Source organism: Centruroides sculpturatus, unplaced genomic scaffold, assembly GCF_000671375.1.
Source record: "Centruroides sculpturatus isolate CEXI.00-Female unplaced genomic scaffold, Cexi_2.0 scaffold174, whole genome shotgun sequence".
NCBI classification, from domain to species: domain Eukaryota; kingdom Metazoa; phylum Arthropoda; class Arachnida; order Scorpiones; family Buthidae; genus Centruroides; species Centruroides sculpturatus.
The window spans coordinates 748,742-765,475 of record NW_019384420.1 but is presented as its reverse complement, the minus strand read 5'-3'; the positions used below and the strand labels follow the sequence as shown (position 1 = coordinate 765,475).

At 39.8% G+C, this 16,734-nt stretch overlaps 2 protein-coding genes across 2 annotated transcripts; one reads left to right on the top strand and one right to left on the bottom strand.

Moving 5' to 3' along the window:
- Nucleotides 1-6,380: 6,380 nt before the first annotated feature.
- Nucleotides 6,381-7,013, top strand: LOC111619362. Its single transcript, XM_023361071.1, has one exon. The coding sequence runs from the start codon at nt 6,381-6,383 to the stop codon at nt 7,011-7,013; it is 633 nt and encodes a 210-aa protein (XP_023216839.1).
- Nucleotides 7,014-13,822: 6,809 nt separating this feature from the next.
- LOC111619360 lies at nt 13,823-15,043 on the bottom strand. The gene is made up of 2 exons (XM_023361070.1): nt 14,931-15,043; nt 13,823-14,801 (listed from the first exon to the last, which is right to left on the bottom strand). The coding sequence occupies exons 1-2, from the start codon at nt 15,041-15,043 to the stop codon at nt 13,823-13,825; spliced, it is 1,092 nt and encodes a 363-aa protein (XP_023216838.1).
- Nucleotides 15,044-16,734: the final 1,691 nt, after the last annotated feature.

The following is a 16,734-nucleotide window of genomic DNA, read 5'->3' as shown; positions in this document are numbered from 1 at the left end:
CAATATGTATCCTAGCATAACAATAGAAAATATAGAAATTTCTTTAAGAAAAATAAATACACCAGATTGGATAATTAAATTATGCCTAATGGTAATGAAAAATAATTATTTTCAGTATGATAAGAAATTCTACACTTAAACAGAAGGAATACCTATGGGTACATATATAGGTCCAAAATTGGCCGAAATAACAATGATACAAATAGATGAAAAGATCAAAAATATAGAAGGTATTGAATTTTACAGCAGGTATGTGGATGATTGCATAATAATTTTTGATAAAACGAAAACAAATGAAGATATAATTATAAATACGACCAATAAGATAAAAGAGAATATTAAATTTGANACTTGTTCTTTTGTATTTCACTTGTTCTTTTGTATTTCTATTTCACAAAAATAACAAGTGAAATAGAAATACAAAAACAAGAAGAAGAAGAAGTAATCAAAATGTTTATTCTAAATAATTATCCAAAATGTATAATAAAAAAATGGTTAGAGAAACTAGATAATGACAAACAACCAAAATCAATAGATGAAGAGAAAAAATTTATTAAATTAAGATATGTTCCAAAATTATTTAAAAGAATTAAAAATGTAATTAAAAATAGAATCAACTTAATACCGGAAAAAATAAATTCAACTAAAAAACAATTATGTTACAGAAAAGAAGGAAACTATGATATAACAGAGGAGAAAGGAATAGTATATTCATTTGATTGTAATTGTAACCCTAAGAAAACATATATAGGAGAAACTAAAAGAAAATTAAAAATCAGATTAAGTGAACATATCGGAGCGATCAAAGGAAAATATGCAAATTCGGCAGTATTGGAACATTGTAATTCGGAAGGTTGTGCAATAGATTTAAATATGGTAAAAATTAGAAAAAAGGAAAAAAATAATTATAAAAGACAATTGTACGAGCATTTAAATATAATTAGGCAAACTAATAAAATGAATAACAACAATGGTAGAGAGATTCACCAATCATGGTTAAGCATTATAAAAAGGAGGGAGGAGGAAGTATAAATGAGGAAATAGGAATGTATTGAAAATAAAATTAAGTAGACACAGAAAAACCAAAAGAAGTAAGTGAATGGAAATAATATTTTAGATAATAATTAAATTTATTGTTTTAAACTGATTTTAATGTTAAAAAATTAGGAATGAGTAAAATTGTATGGTTGTTGTGGATCGGAAGTTTAATTGGAAATATAGTGAAGATTGGAAAAACAGAAGTTGTAAGAGTTTTTAAATATTTATTGTCGGAAAATGTTTTATGTTTTTGTTTAATTTTAGAGATAATTGTACAGAAAAATGTTTTTATTGTTGTTAATTATAGAAAGTGTCGTTTAAAGGTCTGCTGAGGAGGGACAAACAAGTCCGAAACACATGTTTGATGTGTGTGTGTGTGTGTGTGTGTGTTCAGGTGAACTAAATAAAGAACATTATTTTTGAACTGTAAGACTAAATATCTGCATCCATAATTTTCCAGTATAATAAGTCCTGTTAATACATAGAAAGTACTAGTATACAAAATAAATTATAAATAGAAATTAGAAGAACTTGCTCATATTTCCGAACATGATGTTGTGTCCTTTAAGCCACTGAATGAGGTGCTTTGGTTATCAAGGCAATTTGCTGTGAATGCTTTGATGAGGAATTACGATGTTTTAATTGAATATTGTGAATAACAAGTAAATAATTTTAATGATCCTATTTGCAATTACTGCATAACGATTTTGACAAATCCGCAGTATCGAGTGGCATTAACAGTTTTTAATGATGTTTTAGATGATCTAGCATCTCTTTGCAAATTCTTGCAAAAAAGTTGTTTAACTACGATTGAAGCATTTGACTATGTTAAGGCAAAATTAATAAATTAAAATCACAGTATCTTGGTAACAAAATTTATTGGAGTGAAAAAGTAAAAAAAGTTTTTGAAAAAGTTGGATATGATGTGGATACTGCATCTATTATTCAATTTGTTGAGCGTGTATGTAATCATTTAAATAACAGATTTCCAGATGATGAGTTAAAGGAGTGGCAAGCATTTAACCTTAATGCCATTTTAAATTTGGAAATGAGAATATTAAGAGATTGATTAGAAAATATTCAATAATTTTAAACGTCGATAAATATGAAAGTGCTGCCTCAAAAATATTAGAACAGTATTGTAATTTTAAATTCATTATATCCCAAAAATTGGAAAATTGTTCAATTAAGACATTCACCGATATGTTAAATTATGTACGTAATGATGATGAGTTTAAAGAACTAACAGTTATTATCGATATCATTGGAACATTTCAAGCATCTAGTGTTGACTGTGAACGTGGATTTAGTGTTATGAATTCAATTAAGTGTAAAATTAGAAATAGACTTGAATCTGAGCATTTATGTGATTTAATGAGAATTCGAATGCATCTTTCCTCTGGAGAGGAAGTGAATCTTCAATCAGTCTACAAATACTGGATTTCAAAAAGATAGACGTGAAAATATTAATCAAAATTGATATATTTTTTTATGATTAGTATGTGACTAAATACTTTACATTAATAAAAGTTTATTTATAATGAAATAAATTTTAATCTTTACTTCATAATTAATTACTATAGTTTTTAAAAGAAAAAAAAAATAAGATTGTCTATGTATCTGCTCAGCAGAAATTTTTTGCTCAGAGAAGTACATGTTCCGCTCAGCTACAAAAAAATTAGAGGGAACATTGATTCTAACCAGCGATTATTTATTATATTGTCACAATGCTGGGCTACAATTTTTCATCAAAATGTTTTCAATTCTTTTAGCGGTGTCTTGCCCCTGCCCATATTTTTCCTGTTAGAAATAGAGTCCTGTCGGTCTTATGTCTAATTCGTTGGGGGAATTTTGAATCGAAGGTAACATTACTTCCATTCTAAACCGAAAGTTTGTATATAATTAATGTGGGCCTCCTGCCCCAAGCTTTCCAGATCTTTTAAGACTTTCATATATCTAACTCCTTTCTCGATATTAATGAAGGACAGATAGACAGAGGGCGATAGTAGGAATTTATTTTAACAATTTTTTCAAATTGCAGCCCAAGAATTTTTCTATAAACGCAATATTTTCCAGAACATACTTCCCACGTAATTTATACACATAATTGTTGCCAAAATTTAAACACTTTATTATGAATAAAAGTGATTATTCTGGCATTACAATATATATTATTTTTATTTAAACATGTTTTATATGAAGTCTTTCGGATGTTAAGGTTAAGGTTACCAACTTCGATCAGAACTTGTCTAACACGGATCACTTTTCAAATATTAATAGCAGACCGGTATTAATCAGTAGTCGTTGACCATCCTCTCTCCCGGAAAGTGGACCATGACTACTTTTGGTAGAATTACCAAAAGTACTTCAACCTCTATCAACCCCAGTTTCTATTTGTCGCCGAAACTCCACTGACCAATGTGGGTAGACTTTACTTTTTGTCACAGAATCTCCCCATCTTACTGATTTTCACCTAAATTTATGACATTTATGAATATGATATGAACAGATTACCACGACGTCCTCTCTACAGATATCCACCAAAATATTCGAACGTAAGTAACAGAGGACATCAAAATTTTTGGTGGAAGGAAAGGAAAACTTTCAGGCCTGAAAATGACATTTGTCAATGTGATATGAACAGCTTATCTCATTTTCGGCATACACCATACGAAGAAGCTGTAAATCCTCCAAAAAATTCGAACGTGGGTAACAAAGAACATCAAAATTTTTGGTAGACAAAAAGAAACACTTTCTTGTCTGAAAATGTTTAGAAAGACAAAAAGAAACACTTTCTTGTCTGAAAAGATAAGCTGTTTATATCAATGTGATATAAACAGCTTATCTCATTTTCGGCATACATCATACGAAGAAGCTGTAAATTCTCCAAAAAATTCGAACGTGAGTAACAGAGGACATCAAAATTTTTGGTGGAAGGAAAGAATCTTTCAGGCCTGAAAATAACATGAATGTGATATGAACAGATTACCATGACGTCCTCTCTACAGATATCCACCAAAATATTCAAACGCGAGTAACATGTAAGGGTCCAAATAATAGGCCCAGCCACATAAAATTTTATTGAAACCCCCCCCGTACGCGATCTTATCAAAATCTTTAAACAGATGCTCATCCTTCTTCTGCCGGAAACTACTTCCTCCCTCACCGGATTCTCAACCGGAGTTGTGATGACAGTCATCAACGATCAGTACGATTGGTAATTGTAATCATGTGATCCCTATTATAAAAAGGGGGTTGCTATCCGAAACGGGGGTCGGAGAAGTCTCTCAATGAACTACACCCGATCACCTCTCGATCAACCCAACCCAGATCATCATCTGTATCGCCGACAGAATCCGATCCGAGCGCCTATCGCCGCACCTGGTTGAACGAAGAATCTCGACGAATACGAAATTGAACTCGTCCAGAGGTATGATCGCTGACCATGTAAACTCTCTCTCGGTACTATGCGATAAGTGATAGAGTGGTTACTGGACGGTTAGGACGTGTATTCTATGTGCTCCGTTTTCGATCTTTGCATCGGCACTCAGAATCATCAATCCGTGGATTATTTTGTACCGTTAGAATCAGCTCATCGTGTGCTATCCATTGAAGTATTGTTTTTCCGGATTGGATTAGCGATTCGGGAGATACGACCTCCGAAAATTCCAGTTTTTCCGGCCGCCATTTCCAGGTATTTTCCGCCGGTAAGTGGTGATATAATATATCGGTCGAAAGAGGATCTCACGCTGGATCTAACGGCACCTTCGGTATTAAAATCTGGCGAGCCGTCTGTGTTTTATTGGGACCTTTACGTGTTTTTATCGGGCCGTCGGCGAGGTTTATACATAGGTGTTTCTTTGAGGGGGTATCCAGCAACCTGTGTGGAAATTTTCAACCACCTACAATTATTAGTTACTAAGTTACGGGCCTTCTACGGTCGGACCAACACAAAGGAACTAAAGGTCATTGGTTTCGCCACGTGGTCATCCCCTAACTGACCCTATTTCGGCAGCCTCGGCTGTTGGGGGACACGCTTGTTGCCCCGTGTTGTGTGTTATACCAATCAACTCGTAAAAAGTACTGGTTTTAATATACCCCTCATTTTGTGCCTATTATAATGGCTGAGGAAAAAAAAGATATCACAGAAACGAACAACAGCTTCGTCGAAGAGGACCTTATCTCTAGTATTAACGAGGAACTAGAAACTATCATGAGCAATATTCCGACGAACACCAACATCTCTGTCAAATCTAAGGAGCGAGGAATGGCACGGGAAGCGGCGGTGAGAATGCATGCAGCCGCCAACCAGCTTTTTGGAGTCATTCTTGCTCTAAGGGAAAGGGTAAAGGCTCTCTCTGGCCCCAACTCTGGGGGTACCAAAGGTTCTTATGCGGAGGTCACCAAAAGGAATAAGGGAACACCCAGTAGTAGTACTACAAAACTTATCACAGCAAAATCAGAAAAACTTGAGGGGGTTAAGAACCCAATGAATGCTAGCTATGATATGGTTATCACGAAAATAAAAAGTCCTGATGAGCCCACCCCCATCCCAGAGGAGACGTTAGAATTGATTCAAAAATATGTGGACCCCAAGCGATTGGGGGTAAAAATCAAGGCAGTAAGGCTCCTCCCCAGTGGGGACCTTAAGATCCAGTTGCAAGAAGAAAGTGACCTTCAGACCCTCAAAACAGCAGTTCAAACTCAGGAAGCACTCTCTCACAAAATAAAGGTGGTGGAACCAAGGAAAAAACAGCCAAGGGTGATATTATTTAATGTCCCGGATAGTGTTCAAGATGAAGAACTTCTAGGCAACATCTATGACCAGAATACTAAAATACAGGAATACACTACAGAGGAAGAATTCCACAAAAACAACTCAATTAACCACAGTTTCCATCCAACAAGGAATAAAGAATCTAGGCACGTCATCCTTAAGGTGGCCCCCAGCACAAGGAACGCGCTAATGAAGAACCGTAGAGTTTACCTGGGCTGGAGCTCAATAGTGGTTGATGACTACATCGCCATCACCCGGTGTTATAATTGCACAGGATTTGGGCACACCTCTTATACTTGCCCAGAGGAACAAAGGTGCACACACTGCACCAAAAAGCACAGATTCAGAGACTGCCCCAATCTTCAAAGGGACCCAGTCTGTCACAACTGCAGAAGATACAACAAGACGGTACCCCAGAATAAAGCTCTCCCCACCGACCACAACGCTTTTGACAAGAGCTGCCAACTTCTTAAATGGTATAAAATAAATCAGGTAAGGGCCACGCAATATGAGTAATCGGATATGGTGCGCAGGTTCTTTGGATCAGTCCCTCAACCACGTCACCATGGCTACTCCTCACAGCCCAAAGGAAAGTCACACCCTCAATATCCTCCAGATTAATCTGCAACGGTCTAAAGCGGCCTCCACAGAAGCTCTGCAGATGGTGCATGACCTAAAAGTGGATATCCTTGTAATCCAAGAGCCCTATGTCTACAATAAGAAGATAGCTATGCTGGGTAACAACAAGATTCATAACACAATTACATCAGACAACAGGATTAAAACTGGTATCATTGCCTACAATAACAGCATTATGACCCAACTCATAGCACAGCACTCTAATAACTACTTCACCACGGTGAAGGTTGACACAAGGGACGACGGCATTTATATCATCTCATTCTATTGTTCCCCAGACGAGGATCTTACACACCCTCTGGATCTCCTGAGTCTGACCATGGAACAGCTTAAGGGCAACAAAGTTATCGTTATGGGAGACTTCAATGCTAAGTCGCACCTCTGGCACAGTCCAAAGGAAGACCCGAGGGGGTACAAACTCTGTGAACTAATTGCAGCCTTTAGCCTCACGTCTCTCAATGACAGCCCTTTGCCTACCTTCTTCTACGGTCCTGGGGGACAGTTGGGTGGATGTTTGTCTTGGCAACCCCAATCTTCTCAAACAGAACATCACCTGTAACACCATTGATAAGGTCTCGGCAAGCGACCATAATTATATACTTACCTCCATAGAAATTGGGGAAGTTGGTGGTAGGTGCAAAATCATCAATATTACAAACTGGGAGCTCTATAAATTATGTCTGGCTGATCTCTGGAGACCGGAACCCCTGATTGACATCAAGAAAGGGGAGGAGTTGGAGAAAATTGTGAATGTCCTAACGGACACTATCCATAGGGCATATCACATGGCTACCTGTATAAAGGTGAAAAAGAGTANGGTCCACAACTTCATCAATAAGCAATGGCAAACAAGGTGGGATAATAGCAACACGGCAAGGTTGGTGCACCGTTTCTTTCCTTCGGTCAACGAGAGGAAAGCCCTTTCTCACTTCTCCCCGGACTATGAGACTACACAAATTATTACCGGCCATGGTAACCTTAAGGGGTACCTGGCGAGGTTCTTAAAAAAAGGGGACGGCTATTGCAACGCTTGCTTGGACTATTGGGAAGATAGTGAGCATGTCCTCTTCCATTGTCCGCAGTACGACAGGGAACGCAGTAATCTCATTGCTACGGTAATCTCTGAGAGCACGGTCTGGCCTTGTCCCTTGGACACTCTAATTAAAAACCATAATATCTACAAGGCCTTCAAGAACTTCAACTATAAGATACGGGTGTTGAGCTAATTTCCCTCTGGGAATTTTCGCTCCCCCCAGCTCCTATATAAGGGCCGCCATTCCTCTGTACACACTGTTCGGCCCCATCTGTATATACATTGTAATCCGTAAATTTATTGTCGGGATATTCCTGTTCTAAATTACTGTAACCTGTTACTAAACCATGTAATTATTGTTATCCTTTTAATAAACGGCCGATGCAAGTCCATGAGATCCCACCCTTCCTATCTACCTTCCTCCCTCTTTCACCAACCTTCCCCACCCCCTCCCTTAACTCTAATTCTATCTCCCTTCTCTTCTAGAGGCTATGCTTTAAGCTCGGCCCAGTCTTTCTAAATGGTAAATGGTACTATGCGATAGAATATAATTAGAATAGCGTATCCAAAGTTCTGTATGTATTTAGTATAAATGGATTATTAAATGTTCGTTTTTCTTGCATTTTGGGTGTTGTCTATTCGAATATCGCCTAAGCCAAACTGACGACCCTCTCACCTCCTTTACCGCTCTTAGACAACGCGTCCTGTTGTTATGGGGTAATAACCTTGAATGGCCATCTCCTGACTCATGAGCGAATTGCCGTTGTCGGACTAATGGAAGTAATTACTTGGGTCAGATATCTCACACATTGGTTTTTCAGGAGTGGAGTCCGACTCTCTCGAACTGTTGGTAAGGCGAAAAGGCTATATTCGAATAATACGACAATTCGATTTGAGTATGGTAGAAACCCCGAAGTTAGTAGATAGGTAATTTAATAAATATATATATAATGGAGGACGTACCCCATCCCGTGGAGGACCCTGCTAATCCGCCCCCTAATCCTAATCCAGTGCTGGCTCCTCTCACGCTAGGAGGGTTAGGTGGCATTATTCCTTTATTACCCATATTCTCTGGAGAGACCGGAGGCCCCAGAGTAATGGACTTTTTTGATTCCTTGACTGATGTTATGAAGGTAGCTGCTTGGTCAAAGGCACAAATGCTGGCAGTTGTGAAGTTAAAACTCACTGGTATTGCCTGGGAATTTGTAAAGAAAGATAGGCGAATAAAGGTAGTTGATGATTTCAATGAGTTTAAACGGTTATTAATTCGGCGTTTTGAAAGAGAGCCATTTTCGGTGCGACTAAACTGATTTTTTTCATGTGTACAAACTAAAGAGGAAGACGTACAAACGTATGCTGCCCGTCTTCAAGCTTTGGCAATGGAGATAGAAATTCCACAGGAGCCAGGGGCAGATGCTACGGAAACCGCCATTATTCAAAGGGTCCAGAGAAAAGAGTTAGATGAAAGATTAAAAGCGCAGTTTATGAATGGGATCGAAATACGAATTAGGCAACGCATAATGTCCTGAGAACCGGAAACGTTTGATGACGTGTTAAAAATAGCTATTAGTGAGGAAATGATCGAGAGTATCACTGCACATACTCATGGTATTATGCGAACTGTTTGGGATAATGAACGAGTGCCCGAATGCTCTGCAGAGGTTAATCTAGCTCGGCTAGCTAACGCTTTGGACAACCTCAAAGTGCAAATGGATGGGTTAACCCAAGGCACAACCCGATCTCCTCTGATGCGGCATGGTCCTACAAGAATTTATAACCATAATAACCCTTATAGTAATTCACCTTCCCGGCGAGGTGTGCATCGTCCGAGTGTCCCTAATCATTGCTCCGGGCGACTGAACTCCCAGACTCACCAATATCAGCGACAAAATTGGAACTCACCCATCCGTCGAAATAACAATGGCCCTTACCTGCCGATGCCTCAGAGAAACGAGTCACCCTCGAGACGTGACGTGACGTCGGGAATGAACGTAATAGGGTCTGATTTCAATCCCCTTCCCCCGAAGGACCTCAGCATAGGTGGAAAGGTCAGGTACAAAGCGTTGATGGTCGCCACACTCAATATAGAGTAGGCCAAACCGCTCTAACACCTTATCACAGGACTAGACATAAAAGAGATTCTTACATATCACCTAAGCAGCTGCTGGATAATCCGCCAAACGTGAGGAAGCAAGACCAATCCCTTCCCTCCCAATCTACTAATAGTAGAAGTAACCAAGGCAAAGCCATCTTTGAATGTATTATAGGAGGGAACCCAGCCACAGTACAGGTGGACATGGGAGCTAAGGTGTCCTTGCTGTCTAAAGCATTCACAAGTAACTTACAAGAGCGAGTTAACCTTGAGTATGATAGGGAAACTGATCTGAGAAGCGCCACTGGGCATCCTATAGAAACCTATGGTATTATAACCCCCTCTTTCAGGATCGGGAACCTGCAGTTCCCTTTTTCATGTTGCTTGGTTGATATTGATATTACCTACCCTTGTGATGGTATTATTGGTAGGGATATGATTATGGAAAGAGGAATGATTATCGATTTACAGGGTGGAGGACTAACTATTCCTCCCCAAACGCTGGTTCCATTTTTACGCTCCGCACCTACTAAACAGTTAACGGACCAGGAAACCACTAAGGTAAATAAAGAGCACTTTTTAACTGAAGCACCCCGCAAAAAAGAGGGCTCCAATTTACCAAAGGAAATGGCTGAGGGGAAGGAAGTAGTGTTAGTGGAAACCTGTCGGCTTCCTCCCATGACCGATAATATAGTGACTGCTACAATTTTAGGAGTCAAGAGTAGTAGCAATATTCTCGGAGTAATCGAGACAATTCCCTTCCCCCAGGAGGGGATAACTGGGGTAAATGTGCTAGTTACACCCAATAAACGGGGACAAGTCCCCATACGTCTGTGTAATACTACACGCACAACGATAAAATTGATAAAGGGAACTAAGGTCAATATATTTTTGGAAGCCAGCGAAGATACTGATCCCGTAAATCTTGTTAACCAAGGAGACACTGCATTCTTATCGAAAACGGAATTTGGTCAGCTCTTCGATTGGACCAACATTCCCGAAGATGAGAAACAGTCTCTTTTGGCCCTATTGTATCAATATCGACATGTTTTGCCATGAATGATTATGATCTAGGCTATTGTGACATCGTACAACATACGATTGACACAGGAAATGCTGCGCCTATTTACTCCCCCCCCTACAGGATTCCATATGCTCAACGACACTAATTAAACGAAATCATTGACGGCCTATTGGCCCATAATATTATCGAGCATTCTACCTCACCTTGGAGTTCCCCAGCACTTCTTGTCAAAAAAAACTGGGTGGACTCCGTCTTGTAATTGACTATCGTAAATTAAATAAACTCACGAAAATAGACCCTTATCCACTCCCTCTGGTGCAGGAGTCCCTTAGTTTGATGGGACAAGCCAAATACTTTTCCACGATGGACACTGTTTCTGGATTTTGGCAACTGAGTGTTTGCGATAAGGAGAAGACAGCCTTCTCTACCCCTGATGGGCACTATCAATGGAACCGCTGCTCCATGGGGCTCCGAAATAGCCCTGCAGCCTTTGAACGCACGATGGACTTTGTATTACATGGTCTAAAGGGAAAGACATGCCTCGTATACATGGACGACATCCTTACTTTCAGTCCCGACTTTCCTAGTCATCTGAAACGACTAGAACAAGTCTTCCAAAGATTAGGCGATGCAGGGATCAAATTGAAGCCCCAGAAATGCCACTTCCTTCAGCGCCAGATAAAATTTTTGAATCACGAGATTTCCGAAAGGGGCATAAAACCTGACTCCGACAAAATTTCTTGCGTCCTAAACTTTCCGCGTCCTGAAAATGAGCGAGACATCAGATCATTCCTAGGTTTAACAGGTTATTACTGATAACATATAGACTCCTATGCGAAAATTGCAAAGCCATTAACAGACTTGTTAAGGAAGGATGTATCTTTTGAATGGGGACCGAATCAGCAAGAAAGTTTCGAGACATTAAAGAAAATTTTGACCTCTGCGCCAGTATTAAAATCGCCCGATTTTGAAAAACCCTTTTTATTAGCTACTGATGCCTCTAATATTGCTTTAGGAGCCATTTTGTCTCAAGAAGAAAACGGTAAGGAAAAGCTGATTGCATATGCAAGTCGCTTATTACGAAAGCCTGAGGTAAATTATAGCGCCACTGAAAAAGTGTTTGGCAACAGTGTGGACTGTATGATATTTTAAACCCTATTTGTATGGGTGGCATTTTACTATAATCACTGATCATCGTCCCCTCCGTTGGTTACTTGATTGCAAAGATTCTACTACTAATTCCAGATTATCTCGATGGATTATATTTTTGCAGGAATTCGACTTTGATGTTGTTCATAAGGCGGGAAATGCTCATAAAAACGCTGATGCCCTTAGTCGCATCCCCATCCGGCAAATAAAGGAGGTGGATCCTATCTTCTCGGTAATTCAAATAGCATCTTCCCAGCTGCAAGATGCGCGTTGGGGACCGTTTATCCAGACTTTACGCGATGGAGTAACCTCAGGAATTTATCATAATCTCAATTTAGAAGAATTTTATATCAATGACGAAGGGGCAATCTGTCATAAAGGAACTAAAAGGCCGATAGATACAAAGTGGTGGGAACAAATCGTCATTCCTGTATCCCTAAAGGAATATATTCTATATACCTTCCACGATAATCCTTTAGCTGGACATCTGGGAGAAACTAAAATGCTAACCAAGATAGCCAAATCGTTTTATTGACCAGAGATGAGAAAGGAAATAAGAAATTATTGTCAAAGTTGTCAAAACTGTGCTAAACATCGTCGATGTGGACACTGCGCACAGGCAGAACTGCAGTTGTTTTCATCTCTCTCTCACGTATTTGAACGTGCCGCTATGGGCATCGTTGGACCGCTACCAATGACAACCAACGGAAATAAATATATTCTGGTTTTTGTCGACCATTTCAGTCGATACGCAGAGGCTGTTCCGCTTCCGGATGTTAGTAGCAAGACGATTGCGAAAGCATTCGTCACTCACATAATATTGCGACATTCTACTCCAACTCAACTGTTAATGGATAGAGCCCCGAATTTAATCTCGAAGATGTTTCTTGAGGTGTGCAACTTATTACATATAAAAAGACTTCTCACTACCGCATATCATCCAGCCAGTAATGGCGTGGTAGAGCGATTTAATAAAACATTAATCGACATTTTATCTCACTATGTCGCCAAGGATCAACTCGACTGGGATGACTGGATACCATACGCTTTATTTGCATATAATACATCCATTCACACCTCTACAGACGAAAGTCCTTTCTTCCTTTTATACGGAAGAGACCCTACTTACCATTTTGATTTAGTCACTAGTCCTGCAAAAGTGTCTTATGACTTAGAAGATAATTTTGCCTCCGAACTACACCAACGAATGAAGAATGCTCACGAAACAGCGCAACGCTATTCGGAACAGGCGGCTGAAGTAAGGCGAGAACGTCACCGCCGACGGAATACTCCTCCTCGATACCGAATAGGAGATAGAGTATTGCTAAAGGAAGTCATCACCCCGAGGGGATTAAAACGAAAACTGGCTCCACGGTGGTCAGGACCTTATCGTATTATCGAATTCCTCGGCCCTGTTAACTTCATAATTGAAAATCTCCAAACAAAAAGGAAGCTACATGTACATGCTAACCGCATTAAGCCGACTGTAGCTAGAAGGGAGTTTCTTCTGAATGACGACCTGACTGCCAATTTTCCCGACATATCAAAGGAATCTGATCAACAAACCTCTAGTCACCAACAACCTTTACTTACTGATCCTTGGGATGATACAGATACANTTGTGGCGGACAGACGTAAAGTCGAATAAAATGACTTAAACTTGATTTTTATTTTTCCGTATACTTTTTTGACAAACGACGTATAATCGGGAACGACGTAACTCGAAACGACGTAAGTCGAGGTATACCTGTAGTTAGTAGGATATAATAATATAAAGAAATTAAATTAAATTAAATATCAGGTACAATAAATTCAGTAAAAATAATCAATTAATACAAAAGGAATTAGTTATAGGTGCTTATTTACAATATATACATGCAATGACAAATGAGATTACAGTCCAATACAAATTACGTCGTCTTAGCAATATGAAACGTTGACATAAATTTGAAGATACACAATATGGTTACGTTGATGAGATGATTGATTGACACCAAAGCAGCATGCACAGAAGGGCGTGAGTAGGAAAAGGTGAGGCCAGAAAAGACAAAGTGATCTTGGCAGAAAAGGCTAGGAGTAGGCATTGACCGTGGTTCGTACAAAGTATTTAGTGATGAGTGTTAAGAAGGCATCATAAGTGTCCTCATAGTCAAAGATTCTCGTGCAGTCAGTAGGCCATATACCACCATGTGCCTCAATAGTGAGCTTAAGGCAAAGCCTCTCTGGTTCCAACATCGGGCAGTCAAAGAAGTAGTGTCGACTGCCGTCCTCGACACCACACAGGGAGCAGTTAGGATTGGACGCATTAGTGAACCTTGTAAGGTATGAGTTGAACCTGCCATGATTACTGAGAAATTGACTAGCACGATGGCAAGGTTTGTACCACCTGCTCAGAATAAAAGGCTCAATGAGAGGGATGAAATTATATGTGGTATGATGGTTAATATCATTCCAGTCTTGCTGCCAAGAAATAATAAGATCCTTCCAAAGTAGGTTCTTGACGGTTTTAGAGGTAAGCTTAGTATAAGAGATAGGGAGGTTGGTGTCATCTCCTGCAGATTTCGCCAGAGCATCGGCTCGCTCGTTACCGGGCGTGCCCTGGTGGGCTCGTGTCCAATAAATGAAATAGCAGTTGTTAGTGTTGTTGATGATGTCTTTTATTTCATTGGAGATGGGGTGACCAGTGGCACTTTGCAGCAGGGAGATGGATGAAGCACTATCCGAAATAATGGCCACAGTGTTGTTAGTGTAGTTGGTGACTGACCAAGTCACCGCCATTTTGATGGCAAACAGCTCTGCCTGGAGTACAGAACAGTGTTTGCCCAGCCGGTAACGTCCAGAGGCAATCTCGTTGCTATTGTGGAAGGCGATAAAACCACTGCCCACCTTAGAGTCCGCTTTTGAGCCGTCGGTATAAATTTCGATGTTTGCATGCTCGGGCTGAGAGAAGGTGATTAAATTGGGTGTTGCCGGATGCCTGGTAAGAGCATAATCAATGCTGCTTTCGAAGTCACTGCTATTGATGTTATTGTGACAATCTGACGGTGTTCTTGAGATAATTAATATAAAATTTTAATGTAATATATACTATGCTTTAATTTCACTCAACTACGTAAAAAGAATGATAAAATTTGGAATAATTACTAAAACATAACCTAATAAGGACATAAATTTTTACATCCTGTGAATCTGCTCTGTCACGTAGCGCTTTTCCAAGAACTGAGGATGTTTTGCTTCCTTCCTCCACGCCTCGTGTCGTAGAATTTTGCACACCACCTGCTCAAATGTCATAACCAATTTCTAAGATGTTATGAAATAATTGGGGATAAAAGGGCTGATTAACGGACTCTCGGGGGTTCGTTCAAATTGGTGCTATAGCAAAGTGCTCCTCATCCCTGGTTCAGCCTGTCCTCCCAACTCCATTCTGCAGGAAGAGAATCTATAAGGTACCAGATCCCAACATGAACAACGAGGTAAATCTAATGTAAAACTCTCTCTCTCGGGCTTATTCTAAATAACATAGAGATAGAAACTATCCTCACATAGGTAATCAATACTGTTATTATATGGTATTATTCCTTTGTATCCAAGATATTGTAGTATTGTTAGTAATAATTAAATTGTTAATTTTGTATTTAATGTCCTTCTTGTCTGGTATTCGTTCTTGTGCACACACCCACACAGAATCTTACCACTCGGGTTCTGTTGAAAATTAAGCCATCCAGTGACAAAGTGAGCAGGTCTAACTGATCTGACGATTAGAGGGCCTGGACCCTCGTCCGTATTCTCACATTATAGTTTTCCGTATAAATGGTGTGGCCTCGTTTGAAGTGCCAGAGTGTTGCCTTAGAGATCAGAACTTTATCTATGGGTGCCTTTTTGCCAGAATCTGTAGGGAGATATTGGGAGTTGTTGCATACGCCCTAGTAATGTGCATAAGTGCACTTCTTTGAGCGGATATCACTTTACGTCTGTTGTGCACTTTGCGGACAGCCAATCCCCAGCTGCCGCACGCGTATGATGTTATGGGCACAAAAATTTGATTGTAGATTGTTTCCATAGCCTCGGAGGCCAAGCCCCATCTTTTCTTTGCAATGCGGGCGAAGGCATTAAAGATTTTTCCGGTCCGCTCAGTGATGTAATTTATGTGCTCTTTCCAGAGAAGTCGATGGTCGAGAATTACTCCCAAATACTTAATGGATTTTTTAATAGTGACAGAGTGACCTCCCATTTTAATAGTGGGCACTCTGAGGTATAAGTTCTGTTTGCCCGGTTTGTTAAAGACGATACCTTTGGTTTTCCTTGCATTGAATCTTAGTTTGTAATCTTCTCCCCACTGTAAGATTTTATTCAGAGCGTTGCTGCCGTTTTCCTCGAGAGCAGCACGAGAGCGGCCCCCGAGGAGCACAAGAGCATCATCGGCATAGGAAACTATCTCATGCTGGCCGAAATCTTGCTCCAGAAAGTTGTTAAAAATGACATTCCAAAGGACTGGGCCACAGACAGAACCCTGTGGGCAGCCACGGACGACTTTGCGATGGATAAGATGTTCACCACACTGTAGGGTGGCTGTTCTGTTATGGAGATAATCATAGAAAATTTTATAAACATTTGCAGGGCAGTTCATTTCTTTTAACTGTTGCAGGATAAGGGGCCACCACGCGCTGTCAAAAGCCTTGGCAATGTCTAGGCTTATGGCAAGTACATATTTGTAGCTATCGAGTAAATCATTGACCCTGCTTACAACCTTTTCAATAGCATCCTCTGATGACTTCTGTGGCCGAAAGCCAAACTGTGAACCATGTATAATGGAATTTGTCTCCAAATGCCACATTAGTCTGTTATTCATCAAGCGTTCCAAGACTTTGCCAAGGACTGGCAGGAGAGATATTGGTCGACTTTCCTCTGAATTTCCTGGCTTTGGAACGGGGACAATCCTGGCATGTTTCCAGGTTTCAGGAAAAAATACCATGTTTAAGACA

Bases quoted from the DNA above. Each gene is read 5' to 3' on its own strand.
- LOC111619362 (XM_023361071.1), top strand. From the start codon at position 6,381: ATGGCTACTCCTCACAGCCCAAAGGAAAGTCACACCCTCAATATCCTC.
- LOC111619360 (XM_023361070.1), bottom strand. From the start codon at position 15,043: ATGACATTTGAGCAGGTGGTGTGCAAAATTCTACGACACGAGGCGTGG. The intron at 14,802-14,930 runs GTAAAAATTTAT...AATTATCTCAAG, and splicing joins ACAGAGCAGATTCACAGGAT to AACACCGTCAGATTGTCACA.